The sequence below is a fragment of the Myxine glutinosa genome, chromosome 7 (genome assembly GCF_964187855.1).
Source record: "Myxine glutinosa chromosome 7, kmMyxGlut1.1, whole genome shotgun sequence".
NCBI lineage: Eukaryota > Metazoa > Chordata > Myxini > Myxiniformes > Myxinidae > Myxine > Myxine glutinosa.
The window spans coordinates 117,201,836-117,222,378 of NC_136267.1; the positions used below are offsets into that span (position 1 = coordinate 117,201,836).

The window sequence follows — 20,543 nt, forward strand, 5'->3', positions numbered from 1 at the left end:
CAGATCTTCTTGAGAGGACAGTGAGATTCTTTTTTTCTCCAGTTATCAAGTGCAGGTAATTAAATAAAAGTTACACAGATCAAAAGTTCCAGGATTCGTGAATTTTGTCTTGGGACAATGGATCATTAGGAATTTCAAAGTCAGGAGCTCAGGGTGAGTGGTATGGCAGTCTACATTAGCCCTGCACACCTAAAGACCATCTCATCATTCATGGGGATATTGGAAAATGCTAATAATAAAATAAGTTGTAATCTATTTGTAAAATGTCATAAAGTTTATTCACACAACTTTCAATTGATGTACCGTAATCAATTTTATTCACGTTATTCAACTACAATTCACCGTAACATTCAACAGTAGGGGCACATGGTGGTTTATACACTCAGAATTTAAGGGTATTAATGTCCAATTCTGCACCTCTGTCATCACCTTCATCAATTATAGTTCTCATTACTAGTGAGTCATACAACAGCCAAATAAGAATATACACAATTGCATTACTTTATGCATAAGCTATTACCTGCACATACACCACATGACCAAAAGTATGCGGACGCCCCATCAGGTGTAAATAATTAAATAATTATGCTCCTTCAGTGAGCAGGGCAAGTTGCTTATTCTCCAGCGAGTGAGAGGAGATGGGTTGCGCTTCATACAGCCAGCATAAATACAAAGCAAACCAACATTCAGACTATGCCACCGGATGAAATCAAGGCATGCACACAATTTGTAGATGTAGGCACGGGCTCATAATAAATGCAGATTGTGCAATACTGTACTAGGTCTACATTTATATCTTGCCGTCATCTATCTATAATTCCAGTAATCTCTGTGTGAATGTCTGTGTGTCTGTGTGTTTGTCTGTGACCGCTGTTTCTCGACAACTACCGGTCCGATATACTTGAAACTTGCCAGGTATATTGCTGGGGACCCGAGGATGTGCCTTTTCAAGGTTTGAAATTAATCGGAGAAGTAGTTACCGAGCTATGGCGATTTAGCCGTTCGCCGTTCGCTTTGGCTTTGCGAATGGACCAAACCATTTCATGTAAATAGAGGGGGGGGGGTTCTGTGGTCGTTGCGAATGGACCAAACCATTTCATGTAAATAGAGGGGGGGGGTTCTGTGGTCGTTACTGCCACGTGGTTTCAAAGTTTTTTTTTGTTGTTGTTTGCACGCACGCTTTTTTGCACGCACGTACGGGCACCCACGTACGGGCACGTCCTAGTGTTATAAAGCACAGCAAACAGGGTGTTCATGGTTTTGTGTTCCCAGATGTTCTGTCTCGTGGGAAGCATACTACCCTTTAGCCTATGAAGTGATAAGGTAGAGCGCAAAGTGACTTGTTCTGTACATTCAAGTGTACATTTTTATTGTCTATATTTTTCTAAAGCAGTGGTGTGTTTATCATTTGCCATGTACATGGGATTTTATTCCATTTTACTGCTCTGAGAAATATGCGAGGAATGTCGTGTTCTGGTTGTGGGTGGTGGTATGTTACCGCTCTTACAGATTTTCGATAGAGCAACCAGTTCAGGGAACATAGCTGTTGATTATAATGAAACTCAACTGTACCTAACTGAATTGTCCATCCAAGATAATTCAGAAATGAAAGATAATGCGCATAATGAAACAATGAGTATATTATTGATGTGGAATCAGTGGCATTTCTGTAAAGACTCGGAGCTTCTTGGCATTCCATTTCCTGAGCAGCTAGAGATTATTCATAACAGCAGGCATCTCTGCTAACCTACCCTTCACATGAATGCCAAAGCACTCCAATGCAACTGTTGATGTCTTTCAACATGCCCTTTTCTCTCTGCAACCTCTTCATTCTATCTATCTATCTATCTATCTATTTACGACTACATAGTAGGTAAAACTCTTTAAATATTTCCATCATACAATCGCGTGAATAGTTCTGATGTGTGGTTGGAAGAAGTTACACAAATGCTCAATAAAGTGGAAATGGCCAGGTAAAAGTCCCTCTCTTTCCAGCACGTGCAAACATACACAGGCCTGTCCTGATGCATGTACACATCTGACTGGCCTTGTGATAAATTTGAAAAACAATTAGTATTTGCTAAAAAAAAAAAAAATGTGGAAACATTTCAGTCATAGATCTTATTATTAGTCCACTAATGGTTCCAACAGAGATGACAATAAGCTGTCAGTCTGTCAGTCTGTCAGTCAGTCTGTCAGTCAGTCTGTCAGTCTGTCAGTCTGTCAGTCTGTCAGTCTGTCAGTCTGTCAGTCTGTCAGTCCCACCTGTGGTTTTTCAGACTTTTTCCGATACCCTATGACATATTGCACTGAAACTTAGTGCATGGCTTTATTATAACAACTTGCAGAACAAGTTCGAGTTTCTGGGCGTTTCGTTAATTTTCACTGAGTTATGCCCTTTTTGGACTTGGATATGTTCACATTGGTTGGTAGGGAACACGCATTGCAAAGCAGCTCTCGCTCTTGTTTTTTTTATTTATTATTTTGTATGCAGCATGTGGCTACGAGTAGAGGCACAGCTGTGCCGCTGATGCAATGCCCCCTGTAGATCAGGATGGGAATTTACAACATGGCCAGGGTGCTGGCGATAGCTCGCCTACTATTCACAAAGGACACCATGGGATCTCAAACATCCACCAAATAATAGTGGCAGACTAGGCACTCAGTTCAAGGTCCATCTGAGGGATAGCACACACATTGTTGAATCACTCTACCTGCAAGACACAAGGATGGTATTATATAGCTGGGTCAGGATTCAAACCCAGGCTAGACAGCTCCAAGGCGAGTCTGCGTACCTCTAGGCTTTCCTGACAACAACAACATGCATTTTAAAGGCCATTTCCCCTGCTAGAGCGTGGGTTAGCCTTGCGGTCCCCATGACAATCTTCTCCATTTTGCCCTATTTTCTGCATCTCTCCTTGTTAACCCCTTGTTACAAACCTTGTTACAAACCTTGTTACAAAAGAGCGCGCACAGCTGTAAGGACGAAGGACGGGAACAGTGGTGAGTTTGAGGTGAAGGTGGGAGTGCATCAGGGGTCGGTACTAAGTCCATTACTATTTGTAGCTGTGATGGAGGTGCTGGCTCAGAACGTAAAGGAGGGTTTACCGTGGGAGTTGTTGTATGCAGATGATCTGGTGTTGATTGCGGAAAGTATGGATGGACTGAAGGAAAAGATGACCACGTGGAAGGAATGTATGGAGACAAAAGGTCTGAAGGTGAATATCGGAAAGACGAAGGTGATGGCAAGTGGTAAAGCATGTGGTGAGGTGGAAAGAACTGGGAAGTGGCCCTGTGCTGTGTGTCGGAAGGGTGTCGGAGTGAACTCCATTCAATGTACAATGTGCGCTGAGTGGGTTCATCAAAAATGTAGTGGTCTGAGAGGGTCATTAACCAGTGTGGCAGCTACATTCAAATGTAAGGTGTGCACAGAGGGAGCTGCAGATGGAGGAAATGTTGAATTGGATCTTGGAGATGGCGTGAAGCTGGAAGGTGTGAAAACATTTTGCTACCTCGGAGACATGCTGAATGGAGAAGGTGGATCAGACTCGGCAACGGTTGCTCGAGTGAGATGTGCATGGAAGAAGTTTCGGGAACTGGGTGGCGTGCTGATGATGAGGGGAGTGTCGTTGAAGCTGAAGGGAAAGGTGTATGCTGCATGTGTGAGAAGTGTTATGATTTATGGGAGCGAGACATGGGTAATAAACGTAGAGCAGCAACGAAGGTTGGAAAGGGTGGAAATGCGAATGGTTCGGTGGATGTGTGGAGTATCGTTGAGAGAGAGGAAGACAAATGATGAATTGCGAAAGATGATGGGAATAGAGCCTGTGATTGATGCTGTGAAGAGGAACAGGTTGAGATGGTTTGGTCATGTGTTGAGGAAGGATGAAAGTGACTGGTTGAGAAGAGTGATGGAAATGAATGTAGAAGGAAGCAGAGGACGGGGAAGACCGAAAAAGACTTGGCTAAAGATGGTGGAAGAAGAAATGCGGGCAAGGGGGTTAACAAGGAGAGATGCAGAAAATAGGGCAAAATGGAGAAGATTGTCATGGGGACCGCAAGGCTAACCCCCGCTCTAGCAGGGAAAATGGCCTTTAAAATGCATGTTGTGTCTCCTTGTTAACCCCCTTGCCCGCATTTCTTCTTCCACCATCTTTAGCCAAGTCTTTCTCGGTCTTCCCCGTCCTCTGCTTCCTTCTACATTCATTTCCATCACTCTTCTCAACCAGTCACTTTCATCCTTCCTCAACACATGACCAAACCATCTCAACCTGTTCCTCTTCACAGCATCAATCACAGGCTCTATTCCCATCATCTTTCGCAATTCATCATTTGTCTTCCTCTCTCTCAACGATACTCCACACATCCACCGAACCATTCGCATTTCCACCCTTTCCAACCTTCGTTGCTGCTCTACGTTCATTACCCATGTCTCGCTCCCATAAATCATAACACTTCTCACACATGCAGCATACACCTTTCCCTTCAGCTTCAACGACACTCCCCTCATCATCAGCACGCCACTCAGTTCCCGAAACTTCTTCCATGCACATCTCACTCGAGCAACCGTTGCCGAGTCTGATCCACCTTCTCCATTCAGCATGTCTCCGAGGTAGCAAAATGTTTTCACACCTTCCAGCTTCACGCCGTCTGCAAGATCCAACTCAACATTTCCTCCATCTGCAGCTCCCTCTGTGCACACCTTACATTTGAATGTAGCTGCCACACTGGTTAATGACCCTCTCAGACCACTACATTTTTGATGAACCCACTCAGCGCACATTGTACATTGAATGGAGTTCACTCTGACACCCTTCCTACACACAGCACAGGGCCACTTCCCAGTTCTTTCCATCTCACCACATGCTTTACCACTTGCCATCACCTTCGTCTTTCCGATATTCACCTTCAGACCTTTTGTCTCCATACATTCCTTCCACGTGTTCATCTTTTCCTTCAGTCCATCCATACTTTCCGCAATCAACACCAGATCATCTGCATACAACAACTCCCACGGTAAACCCTCCTTTACATTCCAAGCCAGCACCTCCATCACAGCTACAAATAGTAGTGGACTTAGTACCGACCCCTGATGCACTCCCACCGTACCTCTAGGCTTTCCTGACAGCCCACAGGTAATTAGTCAGCATATCTCCGTCAGAGATTTGGACCTCAACTGTGTCCCATGATGTCATTTTAATAAATCTCATCAAAAACAGTAATGTGTTCAAGGTTTTATTTAAGGTAAAGAGTGTATTTTGTGTTCATGACTCAATTTCGATTTGTCATTGCAGGATGTTAATTCTGGATTGATTTATTTTGGAACCAGAAAAGGCTTTTGATGGTGCTAACCATCTTCATTTATTTGATGTTTTAAAGGAGTTTGGGTTTGGTGCTTTCTTTATTTTACAGTATAGTTTTAGTTTAGTCAATGTTCATAACAGCTTGTGTTTACATTTTCCTGCTTGAAGGGGGATTAGGTATGGTTACCGTCTTTGTGTGTTTGTACTACCTTTCTATTGAGGCCTTGCTGAGTCATTTTACGGAATAAGATTTCTGGTTTTTCAGGTTAAAGTGGTTGCATATGCTGACGATCCCCCTGTTGTAGTTAATACTCAGTCCAACATTGCGGTCTTTAAAAGTGCTCTATTGTGTCTTCAAACTTACATCTGCTGCTTTTCACTGGCAGCAAAAGGGAAGCCTTGTGCTTTGGTCCTCATTTGTTCCACCTTTTCTGCCTCACAGTTTACAGTGGAGGTATGACGGTATTCAATATCGTTGCATTTTCCTTGTGAATGAGAGACATTTTAAAGAATTGGTTGGTTGATAAACCCTTAATTGTTGGAAAATATTGTCCAGCTCACTGTCCTACAGAGTTAAAGTAATTATAATTAACCATTGAGCTGCTTCCAAAACATTGGCACAGGAGGGCTGTTTTCTCGTAAATGGCCTTGACTATAATCGATGACTTTGGCATCTCTTAAATTGCTACATCATCGATGGTTTTGGCAGAAGGTGGCTATACGACTGAGTTTACATTACCAATAAGATAATGGCCTTTCAGTTGGTCACTCTACACAAACACTAGTACAACAAGGTCCTGTTTTGGTGGTCCCTGACTTCTTGCTTGCTACAAAAAGCTGGTAAGCTCAGGTGTCACCCTGAGATTTTTTACTTGACCAACAGCAAGTCGATACCTCCTTGCTCCTTTCATTTTATCATTTTCTTGAATGCTGGCCAGGGTCCTTTCCTGGTGCATAACGGTTTTTTTTGTTTACAAAGTCAAGGACGTGGAAGAAATAGAACACAGATCGGATCAGGACACAACAGAACAAAAGGAACAGCAGAAAGATGGGAGAAATTGCCAATAGCAGAGCCAAGGGACTAATAGGTACAGACTTTGACAAAAAAGGGATGCGGGTAAGAATGAGGAGTAGGGTAAGTTGTAGGAGGAAGGAAAAATAGGAAATTTGGGGGGAGGTGAAAGAGAGTGGTATAACGGGGGTAGAAAAGATCATGGTTTTGGATGGGGATGATCCAAGATGGTAATGAACAGCTGTCTTGAAGACCTGGAGGGAAGAATGAAATTTAAGAGGATGGGGAAATTGGTTCCACAGATGTGAAAAAGGAGGAAGTGATTCTGGAGTTGAGCAGTGATTCAACAGAACATTAATCTGCTTCCATTGCCTGCAAATTCCCCAGATTTAATCTCAATTGTGCCCATGATTTGCCCATGATTTGGCCACAGAGTTTAGCAGGGTCTGGGACACTATCCCACAAGCCTTCCACGACTGTTTGATATACTCAATAAGGCACAGGTTCACAGATGTATCAACTGCAGAAAGAGGACATACCCGTTACTGAGTTTGGGACTTTGGCCGATGACCCCTCTTTCATTGAACTTGCCATAGTATTCAGACTTTGTGACATTTTATCAACATGTTTGGGCGGTGATGTAACCAAATGGTTATTTCTACGGTCTCGCTTTGTTTTTTATCTTTTTGTATCGTATAGTATTTAAAAAAAATTTATATCCATGCACAGTTCATTTTTTTGGGTGAGTATTTGTCAAGAAAGGCAAAGTATACAAGTCGACAGACCATAACAAATTAACAAAAAGCAGGGCAGTTTCTGGAATGCCATCGTCAATTTTTGCATTCTTTTCTTTCTTTGTATTGTAGTATTAAAGTGTTGGTCAACAATAGATACATATATTTTAATCAGAATATGCAACGTACCCAAAATGACCATCATTTTGCTATTAAAAGTCATTGTGCGTTACAAATGGCTGAGAATGCAGGAGAGACCCTCCAGAACTTCCAGCATTTGGGGCCCGCCATAAGGCCCCAGACACGATATTTAATTTAGACCTGCAAATACTAAATACATATTCACTGATTTGTAGCCTCTGTTGAGTTTTTTTATATAATAACCAGCAGATTGATTATGCACCAAGCAATAGTATGGCTAGAACTAGATTTTATACTGAGTCCTTTTCTTTTCTTAACTATTTCATTCCCGACACATTAGTGCTTTTTGGTAGTGATTTTATTTGCATGATAGATCCCATTTAAGACCGGAATAGTCACCCAGAGAATGCAAAACTTTAATCTACACTTTTAGCAAGATGTAGTCATGGTGAAACCAGACTTGGTAGTGTAATGCTTAGAGCGACCACTCTGAGTCTGGGAGGTTAGTGGTTCAAACCCGGCTGAGTCGTAACAAAGACTCTTAAAAAATGTAGTCGGTGTTGCTTCCTTGTTTGACACTCAGCATTTAAAAAGGATAGATCACAGACAAACAATGCTGGCAAAGCAATGGCAAACCACCCAGTATAACACTTGCCAAGAAACTGCTTCAGCAGCACTAATGCTCTGTAAATAGAGCATGGTACAGGTAGCTGGTTGGTAGTTGCAGCATGTTGACTCGCATCAATATACATGGTGTCACGGTTTATTAAATATTTTAACGCTCGCAAGGCTTGATAAATTTTACATGTCTGTCTTTTCTTAAACTTTGTAACGTTCACTGGAATTATTACATATATGGTTTTTGTGACCACTCCACAAGCGGTACCTTTCCTTTTAGTCCCCCAAGATGAACTGCCCTTTGGTCTTTTAATGTTTCTCTTTTAACCCTTTGAGTACAGGATTTTTTTTTGATAAAAATACCCCCGGTACAGGATTAATTTGGCATTACGGGAATGCAACCACGGACTGACAATCTATTTATAGGTACAGTCGATGACGTGTAGTAACGTCATCCGTACACAAAACTTTTTCGCTGGTTGTGGCACTGGACGTCATCCATACTCAAAGGGTTAAATTAACTTTTAAAGAATTCTGGCCTCCTAACTTAAAAACCACAGAACAGCACAACATACCTCTGCCAATTTTGGGATTACGTAAAATCACAAACTCGTTTTTATGGCGCAGCCCATGGGGCAATGCCATCTAGAACAGCGTTTGTCTGTCCGTATATCCCCACAAACGTGCACCAATCAGAGCTGAGGATCTGGTCACACGGCAGGAGGACGTGTTTTGTAACCATTACAGTTGCATGTTTTACTAAAAGGAAATGTAATAACCTTCTGTGGAACGTTTTGGGGTCCCAGTGGGTGTCATAAGGTAGGTAGGAGGTTTCAGAAATTCCTCAATACAATTATGATTTTGAAATGTGATCACACGGACCTGCTCCCAAATCAAGAGTGAACAGATGATGATGGTTCACTGGTTTGATAATATCTAAATACAATCGTGATTTAAGATTACATTTTGATACATTAACACTACAGTATTAATTTGTGATTGGAATGATGAATGATGCTCTTTGGAATGAAAATATAGATAACGTGCTGTCAATGCCTGATGTTCGACTTAAGGTGGCACAGGAATGTGGAATTTATTGGTTCATCATTTCCCATCAAGTTCATATAAAGGGCGCCCTACATCTGGCAAAAAATATATATTTACTTCTTCATGCAGCTGTATGAATGAAATTGGCACCCCCTTATATGAACTTTTCTAGAGCATTACTTGGTTCCTCCTCAGAACACAAGGGTTGTCCAGCATGCACACGAGATTTCTTGAATGCCCCTTATTTTGTATTGTTTGGCATTTTCTACAAGCTATGGAATGTCCCTGCTTTTCTATACTTTGCCACATGGCACATACCCTTATATAACTGGGCCTTTTCTCTTCTATTCCCCTGGCATTTTACCCAAGAATAGTCTTAATGATCATGGAGCACCTGTTACTGATGGTTTGCCTGTGTAATTTATTAAATAATTATGGGAATTGCTTAAATGTTTTAATGTATGGTGTATATAAAGGTGTATTACCTTTAAGTTGTTGTCGTGCTATTGTATCCCTCATTCCTTAGAAAGGAGACTTGCAGTCATTGCAGAAATGATTGCCTATTTCGTTATTCTGTACAGATTATAAAATTTAGCGAAAGTCCTTGTTAACCACATAAAGCCCTTTCTGAGTGTTCCAATACATCCTGACCAGACCATTCGTATTTTAAATATATCTATTCATGGCAATATTTTTTAATTCATTACTTGTAGGATGTGTGCGATTTTCAAAAGCAAAATATCGATCTGTTTTTACTTAATCAAGAGAAAGCATTTGATAGTTAGTCACGATTATTTATTTTTTATCCTTTACAGTAGCTTTTTTTGGAGCAACGTTTATCTCACGTGTTTCATTGTTGTACAATCATATTTTTAGTTTTCACAAAGTTAGCAACTGTCTATGCGTACAAATGCTGATTGAGAGGGGAGTTCGTCAAGGGTGCCCTTTATCAGGTATCCTTTATTCCCTTTGTATTGGGACCTTCTTACATCATATTTGTGCTAAATTACCAGGGTGTCCTGTGTCACCATCTGATAGACTGATCATTACCTCTACCTCTGCTGATGATGATGATGTTCCTGTGGTTGTGCGTGACAGCAATGATGCTGCTATATTGTTTAGTTGCCTCACAAAATTTTATTTCGCTTGCACAACCCAGGTTAATTGGGCCAAGGCTGAAGTAGGGCCAAGGCTCTCTCCCTCTCTCTGCAATAGGCCAAGCCTGAAGTCCTTTACCTCCCACTGACAGAAGTTGGCCATGGATCAGATGGTATTGTCAGCTGAATTATGGCCTCTGGATTAATGCTGGACATCGTTTTCTCCATCACAAGGCACTGCCATGGTGGTCCACTGCCAGTCATTTACTAAAGTTAGTATGTTTAATTTCACCGAATAACCTTAATGGTATGACTCTACCAAGACTTGTTTGATGCTTGGCAGCCTCTTGTAGTATGCTGGAACATGGTGCATTATGTCAGCTAGTTCCTTCATGAGCCCATCTTCCATAATGCACTCTTCCCTAACACATCCCGATAATGTTATTTTAAATTCCAGTGTAATACGAGACCTCCGGGACAATGATGTAGGGAGATGGCATTCAGCTGGACATATTGCCACAACTGCCAGCATGCGATATACTAGAACCGTCTACCAGCTTATCCAGGAAGTTCTCCGAGTTTTCGGAAGCCAAGGGCTCCATTTTGGTGTTAATGAGACTGACCCTCCAATGTGCTCCACTCATTTCCCCCAGCCAAGGATTTCTTTGACCTCTCAAATAGAAACTGTGGTTTTGTCTTCTCCACTTTTTGTGCCATTAGGGTGCCTGTACCACATGTGTACAGCTATCTGCTATCTTTCCCTGTGCAAATATAGGTTTGGATCTAGATGGAAAGAGATGTTGTTTTTGGGATCGCCAACCCTCACCTGCAATGGTCTGTCATACACACCCTGCCGTTTTCTTTATTTGTTTATTTTTTTAACAGGATCTTTCGGCTCGTAGTGTAGCTGGCACACACATGGACATACAGAAGAATACATGACACACAACACAAGACTGTTATACGAGACAAACACAGCCACTGAGCTTGGGGAAAGTGCTGTCACTTCCTGGTGCACTCTGGGTACCAGCGAAGTCACAACAATGGCTCCGCGTTTCTCACCTCAATCGGCAGGGCATTTCCCCAGGAGGAATTTCCCCCTCCGCATGGATGCCAAACTAAGGGGATTGTCCATGCTCTTGTCCTTTTAAATGCTCAACATCAAGCAAGGAAGCAGCACATACATGTTTTTAGTCTTTGGTATGACTCGAGCTGGGGCTTGAACCGCCGATCTCCCAGACTTGGAGCAGTCTGGTTTAAAATGAATGGTTGATATTATCCTGGGGAACGTATGATTTTACCCATTCATATTTTATTTCATCATCATTGTGTTTTTAAATTCAGTACCATGTCCTTTTTTTACGGCCACTGAAGACTCGTATCCTGCCTTTGTGGACTGTGTAAGACTGACCCCATTTTTTCTCTTTAATCACAATATTGTCATATGCTATTTGTTTTCCTTTTTCTCTTTGTACATTCATTTTAGGTGCATCCTTTCATCCTAAAAGGACAGCGGAATCTGTACTCATCAATTTTTCAATAGCAAAAGGGAAACTGGCAATTAATAAAACAACCAAGGAAAGCCAAACTCCTTGCAAACCCAGATGCTATGTGCAATATTTTAATAGTTGTTATGGCTATTATCGTGGTCAAGCTGCACATGTAATTTTATGATTACCAAAACTTTGATAATTTAGGAGTTTTTAAGGAGAAATTGTGTCTATAAAATGTGCTCTGTAAAATAGTTCTTAACCATTTGAAATAGCCTTTTTATTCATGTTGAAGTTGTTTCCTTGCATCTTGAGGAACCCTGGTGTTGGGCTAGCGGCTAGGGTGCCAGCTTAGGATCCAAGGATCCTGGGTTCGAGTCCCGGTCGATCGCTGAATTAACGCCAGGGGGGTTGACTCAGCCTGTCATCCTTCCGAGGTCGGCTAATTGAGTACCAGTTCACTGGTAATTCCCTGCTTGTCGTAAAAAGGCTACAAAAAGGGTTGGCGTCAGGAAGGGCATCCGGCCGTAAAACATTGCTTCAAAAAGGGGATCAAAAAAACAACAACAACCACGGTCCCCGAAAAGGCCAACCCCCGCTTTGCGGGGAAAAATGGCCTCTAAAGGTGGTTTATTGTATTCCTTTTTTGGTTTACTGATTTGTTCCCAGCTCATTTAAATGTTTGTGTATAATAAGTGTGTGAAAGTACCAGTTCCTCAATCCCTCTTTCTCTCTCTCTGTTTGTCTCCCTGTGTGTGTCTCCCCCTCTGTCTGTCTGTCTCCGTGTGTGTGTTTTGCGTGTGTTTCTTGCGTGTATGTCTTGCGTGTATGTCTTGCGTGTATGTCTTGCGTGTATGTCTTGCGTGTATGTCTTGCGTGTATGTCTTGCGTGTATGTCTTGCGTGTATGTCTTGCGTGTATGTCTTGCGTGTATGTCTTGCGTGTATGTCTTGCGTGTATGTCTTGCGTGTATGTCTTGCGTGTATGTCTTGCGTGTATGTCTTGCGTGTATGTCTTGCGTGTATGTCTTGCGTGTATGTCTTGCGTGTGTGTCTTGCGTGTATGTCTTGCGTGTGTGTCTTGCGTGTGTGTCTTGCGTGTGTGTCTTGCTGTCTGTGTGCATCTCGCTGTGTTCCTGTCCCTGTGTTCCTGTCCCTGTGTTCCTGTCCCTGTGTTCCTGTCCCTGTGTTCCTGTCCCTGTGTTCCTGTCCCTGTGTTCCTGTCCCTGTGTTCCTGTCCCTGTGTTCCTGTCCCTGTGTTCCTGTCCCTGTGTTCCTGTCCCTGTGTTCCTGTCCCTGTGTTCCTGTCCCTGTGTTCCTGTCCCTGTGTTCCTGTCCCTGTGTTCCTGTCCCTGTGTTCCTCTCCCTGTGTTCCTCTCCCTGTGTCCCTCTCCCTGTGTGCCTCTCCCTGTGTCCCTCTCCCTGTGTGCCTCTCCCTTCCTCCACCTGTTCCTCTCTGCCTCCACCTGTGCCTATCTCTCTGCCTCCACCTGTGCCTCTCTCTGCCTCCACCTGTGCCTCTCTCTGCCTCTGCCTGTGCCTCTGCCTCCACCTGTGCCGCTGCCTCCGGCTGTGCCGCTGCCTCCGGCTGTGCCATCTCTCTGCCTCCGGCTGTGCCTCTCTCTGCCTCCGGCTGTGCCTCTCTCTGCCTCCAGCTGTGCCTCTCTGCCTCCGGCTGTGCCTCTCTCTGCCTCCGGCTGTGCCTCTCTCTGCCTCCGGCTGTGCCTCTCTCTGCCTCCGGCTGTGCCTCTCTCTGCCTCCGGCTGTGCCGCTCTCTGCCTCCGGCTGTGCCGCTCTCTGCCTCCGCCTGTGCCGCTCTCTGCCTCCGCCTGTGCCGCTCTCTGCCTCCGCCTGTGTCGCTCTCTGCCTCCGCCTGTGCCTCTCCGCCTGTGCCTCTCTGCCTCCGCTTGTGCCTCTCTTCCTCCGCCTGTGCCTCTCTCTGCCTCCGCCTGTGCCTCTCTCTGCCTCCGCCTGTGCCTCTCTCTGCCTCCACCTGTGCCTCTCTCTGCCTCCACCTGTGCCTCTCTCTGCCTCCACCTGTGCCTCTCTCTGCCTCCACCTGTGCCTCTCTCTGCCTCCACCTGTGCCTCTCTCTGCCTCCACCTGTGCCTCTCTCTGCCTCCACCTGTGCCTCTCTCTGCCTCCACCTGTGCCTCTCTCTGCCTCCACCTGTGCCTCTCTCTGCCTCCACCTGTGCCTCTCTCTGTCCCCACCTGTTCCTCTCTCTCTCTGCCTCCACCTGTGCCTCTCTCTCCCTCCACCTGTGCCTCTCTCTCCCTCCACCTGTGCCTCTCTCTCCCTCCACCTGTGCCTCTCTCTCCCTCCACCTGTGTCTCTCTCTCCCTCCACCTGTGCGTCTCTCTCCCTCCACCTGTGCCTCTCTCTCCCTCCACCTGTGCCTCTCTGTTCCTCCCTCTGTCCGATTTTCTTTCGGCTTGCTGATGACGTGATCAAAATCGAAACAACGCTGTCAGGCGAGGTTTAGTGTTTACCGAAACTTGTGAAGTCCATGTGTGTATGTATTGCACAATGGCCAAGGCAGTGTTCCATTTAATGCATGGTTGAAATTTCTCTCCTTTGTGTCGCATACCATCAATAAAGTTTTCATTATATTGTAACGTTACAATTCATTTACAGGCCTTAAATCAATCATTTCATTCATTCAATAAATCCCTCACGATGCCAAATCTCTTTGACTAAACAGCTATCCGCACAAACCTTTGTACACGTCTAACAGCCTGACGGAACATGAGCTGAGACAACACGAGTCTTCATATGGACTCACCTCATCCTCCGGAAATCCGTATACGATGTCTGGTGTCACGATGGAAGCCATCGATGTCGAGATTGCAGGCTATCGCCTTCCCCTCAACCCAGCGATGCACCTCGAACCCGAAGCTCCGGTGATCTGATTCTCAACTCAAAGCTTGGAGCTGGGTCGTGGGTGGTGTGTGGTGGTAGTGGGCGGAGCCAAACTCGCGTTGCCTGTGAACGCCGGTTTTTTGGGGGGTGAGACAGTATCGTCTTTTTCTCTCTCTCTGTTTCGATGTTCAATTCCAAAATCTGTCTGGAAAACATCTTTCGGTCCCTCAGTTATTTTTAAATGGAATTGCAATAATGACGCAGAAGGAAACCATCCTCTCTGATAACTTTCTGTAATATACTCTCTACCATTTTTGTCCAATTTTTTTCACCTTTGCGTGAAAATAATAACATTTTAAACCATAAACAATGTGTTTAACTTCTGCCTTTATATCAGTCTGAAAATTTATCATGACATTAATAATGGGAAAAATAAGCGAATCGAGTAAATCACAAAGTACTGTATTAATAAACATAAATTGCACTACTGTGAGCTTCTACACCGCCTATAATTTCTTTTGACATCAAGCAATTTATGAAAATGGTTCTTCTTAAACACCATTTTAAAATACCGTATTTTTCTGCGCTTCCAACAATTTTGTAATGTTTCAAGGCTTGTTTAGAAAACGTGATGCTGCTCCTGCGGGTGTGTTTCATTACCAATCAGCCTGCTATCACTTGCCAAGCGGTCTTTATCAGGTGTTTCGTTGGAGTGCTTGCTTGAGTGCTTCAGCCATTTAGCGAACACTCTGTGAGCTGATTGGTAATGGGACACCCCGGATGACTGGTTGGCTGCTGAAGCTAATACTAATAGTAATAGTAAGGTAAAAACAGAATATTAATATTTCCATCAGGTACCCGTGTAAATTCTGCTAATGTAAAATGAGACTTCAATAATATTTTAGAAAGAACAGTTAAATATCACGGGAATTTCATATTGTTTAGCAAGTCCTAAACCCCTCCCTCAAGGCCTCAACCCGCTCCCCCGCCTCCCCAGGCCTCTACTCCACCCAACCACAAGTTCTCAACCTCTGCCACCCAACCACAAGTTCTCAACCTCTGCCACCCAACCGCAAGTCCTCAACCTCTGCCACCCAACCACAATTTCTCAACCTCTGCCACCCAACCGCAATTTCTCAACCTCTGCCACCCAACCGCAAGGCCTCAAACCCCACCCAACCACAAATCCTCAAACCCCACCCAACCAAAAGTTCTCAAATCCCACCCAGCTGAAAGGCCTCAAACCCCACCCAACCACAAGTCCTCAAACCCCACCCAACCGAAAGTTCTCAAATCCCACCCAGCTGAAAGTTCTCAACCCCCACCCAGCTGAAAGTTCTCAAACCCCACCCAACTGAAAGTTCTCAAATCCCACCCAACCGAAAGTTCTCAAATCCCACCCAGCTGAAAGTTCTCAAATCCCACCCAGCTGAAAGTTCTCAAACCCCACCCAACCGAAAGGCCTCAAACCCCACCCAACTGAAAGTTCTCAAACCCCACCCAACCGAAAGTTCTCAAATCCCACCCAGCTGAAAGTTCTCAACCCCCACCCAGCTGAAAGTTCTCAACCCCCACCCAACCGAAAGGCCTCAAACCCCACCCAACCGAAAGGCCTCAAACCCCACCCAACTGAAAGTTCTCAAACCCCACCCAACCGAAAGTTCTCAAATCCCACCCAGCTGAAAGTTCTCAAATCCCACCCAACTGAAAGTTCTCAAACCCCACCCAACCGAAAGTTCTCAAATCCCACCCAGCTGAAAGTTCTCAACCCCCACCCAGCTGAAAGTTCTCAAACCCCACCCAACTGAAAGTTCTCAACCCCCACCCAGCTGAAAGTTCTCAAACCCCACCCAACTGAAAGTTCTCAAACCCCACCCAGCTGAACGTTCTCAAACTCCACCCAGGTGAACGTTCTCAACCCCCACCCAACCGAAAGTTCTCAACCCCCACCCAACTGAAAGTTCTCAAACCCCACCCAGCTGAACGTTCTCAAACTCCACCCAGGTGAACGTTCTCAACCCCCACCCAACCGAAAGTTCTCAACCCCCACCCAGCTGAAAGTTCTCAAACCCTACCCAGCTGAAAGTTCTCAAACCCTACCCAGCTGAAAGTTCTCAAATCGCCCCACCTCCCTGCATCCACCCAACCACATTCTGGCACCCAACAGCAAGTCCTCAACTTCCTCTCTCGCCCAACCGCAAGTCCTCAACTTCCTCTCTCGCCCAACCGCAAGTCCTCAACTCCTACCCAACCAAATGGTCTCTTTTTGTTGTTTGGTCACTGGTTTGGTCATACCATTTTGTTTGGTCACTGGTCCACAGTTTTTGTTTGGTCACTTTTTGCTTGTTTGGTCACTCATACCATTTTGTTTGGTCACTTTTTTAAAAGAACTTTTTACAGAATAATTAAAGATTAAATACAGAAATATCAAGTATTCAACCCCCTGAGCCAATACTTCATAGTAGTGCCTTTGGTAGCGATTACAGCTTCGAGTCTTCTTGTTACCTCTGCCACCAAAGGTGGATGGAGGTTATGTTTTCACCCCTGTCTGTCTGTTTGTCTGTCCATTTGTGAACAAAATATCTCAAAATGTTGTGGGTGGATTCTGACGAAATTTGGCAGAGATGTAATGTATGTGACAAGGACGAAATGATTAGATTTTGGTGAAGGTCCGGATTAGGATCCGGCTACTATTAAAAAAAAAAGTGATTCTTCACCATTGAGTGATATGGCCAACCAGGCGGAGGAGGTATGCTCTCTTCTGAGTGCCGTTCTAGTGTATGTCTGTATCAGCTTTGCACATCTGGATTTGGGGAGTTTCTCCCATTCTTTCTTGCAGATTTGCTCAAGCTCTGTCAAGTTGAATGGGGAGTGTCAGTGAACAGCAATCTTCAAGTCTTTCCACACATTCTCAATGGGATTCAAGTCTGGGCTTTGGCTGGGCGACTTGTTCTGAAGCCATTCCAGTGTTGTTTTGGCTGTATGCTTGGGGTCATTGTCCTGTGTGAACGTAAATCTTCGCCATATTCTAAGGTCATTTACACTCTGAAGCAGGTTCTCCTCAAGTATTTGCCTGTATTTGACTCCATTCATTGTTCCGTTTATCCTTACAAGCCTCCCAGTCCCTGCTGCTGAAATGCATCCCCAGGGCATGATGCTGCCAACACCATGCTGGACGGAAGGGATGGTGTTTGGTGGGTGATGAGCTGTACTCGGTTTCCACCACACATAGTGCTTTGCATTCAGGCCAAAGAGTTCAGTTGTCGTCTCATCAGACCACAGAATATTTTTCCTCATGCTCTCAGTCTTCCATGTGCCTTTTTGCGAACTCCATGGGTGCTGTCATGTACCTTTTTCTCAGGAGTAGCTTCTGTCTGGCCACTCTCCCATAAAGCCGAGATCAATGACGTGTGCAGAGACTGTTGTCCTTCTGGCAGGTTCTCTAATCTCAGCCAAGGAACTCCATAGTTCTGTCAGAGTGGTCATTGGGTTCTTGGTCACCTCTCTGACCAAGGTCCTTCTTGTCTGGTTACTCAGTTTGGTCAGACGGCCAGCTCCAGGAAGAGTCTGGCTAGTTCCATATTCTTTACATTTCCTAATTATGGAGCTCACTGTGCTCTTGGAAACTTTCAACAATCTAGAAATTGTTTTATACCCTTCCCCACATCTATGCCTCCTCACAATTATATCTCGGAGTTCCATAGACATTTCCTTGGACTTCATGGTCGAGTTTCTGCTCTGACATGCGCTATCAACTGTGGGACCTCATACAGAAAGGTGTGTTTCTTTCTAAATCACGTCCAGTCAATTGAATTGACTACAGGTTGACTCTAATGAAGTTGTCGAGACATGTCAAGCATGATCAAAGGAAATTGGATGCACCTAAGCTCAATGGGGTGTCATAGCAAAGGAGTTGAATACTTATTGACTCGAGACATTTCAGCTTCTCATTTTTAATTATTTTGTAAAAATTACTATAAAAAAAAAATTGACTTTGACATTATGGGGTATTATGTGTAGATCTGTGTCAGGAAAATCTAAATTTAATCCATTTTAAATTCCGGCTGCAACGCAACAAAATGTGAAAAAGTCAAGGAACTCCTAGCCAAGAATACTTTTTGAAGGCACTCTATTATTTTTAAATAAGGTGTTATTATTACTTATTATACCTTATACAGAAGAAGAAATGTGGGCAAGGGGGTTAACAAGGAGAGATGCAGAAAATAGGGCAAAATGGAGAAGATTGTCATGGGGACCGCAAGGCTAACCCCCGCTCTAGCAGGGAAAATGGCCTTAAAATGCATGTTGTTGTTGTTGTTGTTGTATTATACCTTATACAACATGCCCATTGCCCAAGTACTGCAAAACTGAAGGTTTTTGGAAGCAATAAGGAGGCGATTTATGTTCTACGGCAGTGTTTAAGTATATAATCAAATTTAAATATAGTAAAGATTGCAAAGGTCGTGTAAAAAAAATATTCCGGAAGTTTACCGCCGTTGACGCAGTAGTTATTACCCCACCTTATCTAACACATCACAATAGTTATTCATGCCTGTTGATTGTGTCCTTTATGAAGTCTTAAAAACAGTAGGTTTCCTGTTTACTTTTTAATGATTTCCAATTGTGTTTGACTGCCAGAGAGGCAGAGTAAAAATTGTATCTTGCTCCTCTCTGCGCATGTGCGATTGGGACAAATTCAGAGTAAAGTACTGCTGAACTACAGGTTCGTTTTCCGACTCGTGTTCAAAATATAACATTCAATTGAAATCAAGTTGTTCCTCGATCATAAACTGACGTTTGTGGTCGGATGGACAGATAGACGTTAACCAATTCCTTCGCCCCACTTTTTGCTTCATGTGCATAGGGTAATAAGCAAGAGCAGACCCGGTCTCAGGCAATGTTTCACCCGCTTCCCAGCGAGCTTCCTCAGGTCAATATACCCCGCGTCTCCACTTCTTCAACCTTTTATGAAATCGTACCAAACTTCTGGTCTGCACCTACCCCTCCTGTGTGTATGTATGACAAAAGGGGGGTTTTTTTTGAAAAAAAATTATATTTTACATAGAAGTATATTGTTGTGGTGGGAATGCCTTATAGGGGGTAACTTTAAATATTATACCGATAGTTATTTCCATAATTGCATGTGTAGAGAAAGAGTGATGTAAAATGACCACATGAGAAAACATGTCATTATTCGTATAGCAAGCTGCTGTCAACCTGTCTAAAACCACTTTCTCTTAACTCTTTTTAATGTTCTATCCCCCTGTAATCTGTCCTATATGTTCCTTTTTAAAGATAAACCAGGCTGCAGGTGTGAGTTTTAGTGGGAAACAGCATGTTGCCTGAGGACTTAAAGCTTCATTAAGGATGGACAACTCGTGCGATGCGCGGGGCATGTAGTGGGTTTTAATGTACAAATAGCGGGATTGCTTCCTGTATTCCCTCACATTTGGTTGAAATATACAATCGTAAAGTCACTTGATCTCGGAGTTATTCAAGTTGTTCTGATAGTGAGCCACATTGGCTATAAATGTCCGTTCAAGGACCAATTGGGCTTGTGGCAGTTAGTGCCTAGTATGAAATGTACCCGCGTCCAGTATCCACCACTCTGGTCGCTAATTTGGGGATCAGGTGCACGGACCACTAGAATCAGTTGGCCGGCATGACCTCTTTGATGAGGTTTGTTGGGATTCGGACCAAGCAACTGGGCTGAGTCTGGCGACTAAAAATATACATATATATATTGTTAGGTGACAATCTCAGGGCATGGCTAGCTGATGCACCGGTATTAATCTGGAGGGCACCACAGCAGAAAAGAAAGGCCAAGCAAAGTGCCCTGGTATTGTTTTTGGGGTGAAACCAACCAAAGACAGGAGACAGAAGGGTAAAATTAACAGAAATATTCCATCATCCCTAATATGTCTACCATAAGCAAAATACTATAAACTAACTGAAGCAATAACTTACTTGCCCGGGAATCCCAAATGAAGCTAGAACGGCACTCGATAGAGCACATACCTCCATCAGGATGAACAGTTTATGTTTTGTATCCCAATGATAGGCCGGATTTGCATCCGGACCTGAAGCAAAATGGAATCAGCTTGTTCTTGTCACCTAAGCAACTCATTTTGTCATAACTCGTCCACAACTTTTTGAAATATGCTAAATAGCGTTTTGGCCCTATTTCTCAATGGTTAGGAATCACATAGAGATTATAAGATCTGGATCTGGATCTTCACC

General features: G+C 43.9%; 1 protein-coding gene across 6 annotated transcripts in view; it reads right to left on the reverse strand.

Moving 5' to 3' along the window:
* LOC137431527 (E3 ubiquitin-protein ligase NEDD4-like) overlaps window positions 1-14,379 on the reverse strand; it is a 274,005-nt gene extending 259,626 nt beyond the window's left edge. For all 6 annotated transcript variants that reach the window (XM_078782180.1, XM_068122932.2, XM_078782179.1 and 3 more), the window contains exon 1: window positions 14,227-14,379. In XM_078782180.1, coding sequence (XP_078638306.1) covers window positions 14,227-14,277 — 51 coding nt within the window. In that variant the 5' untranslated portion in view covers window positions 14,278-14,379. The remainder of the gene's footprint in view (window positions 1-14,226) is intronic.
* Between the last annotated feature and the right edge of the window lie 6,164 nt (window positions 14,380-20,543).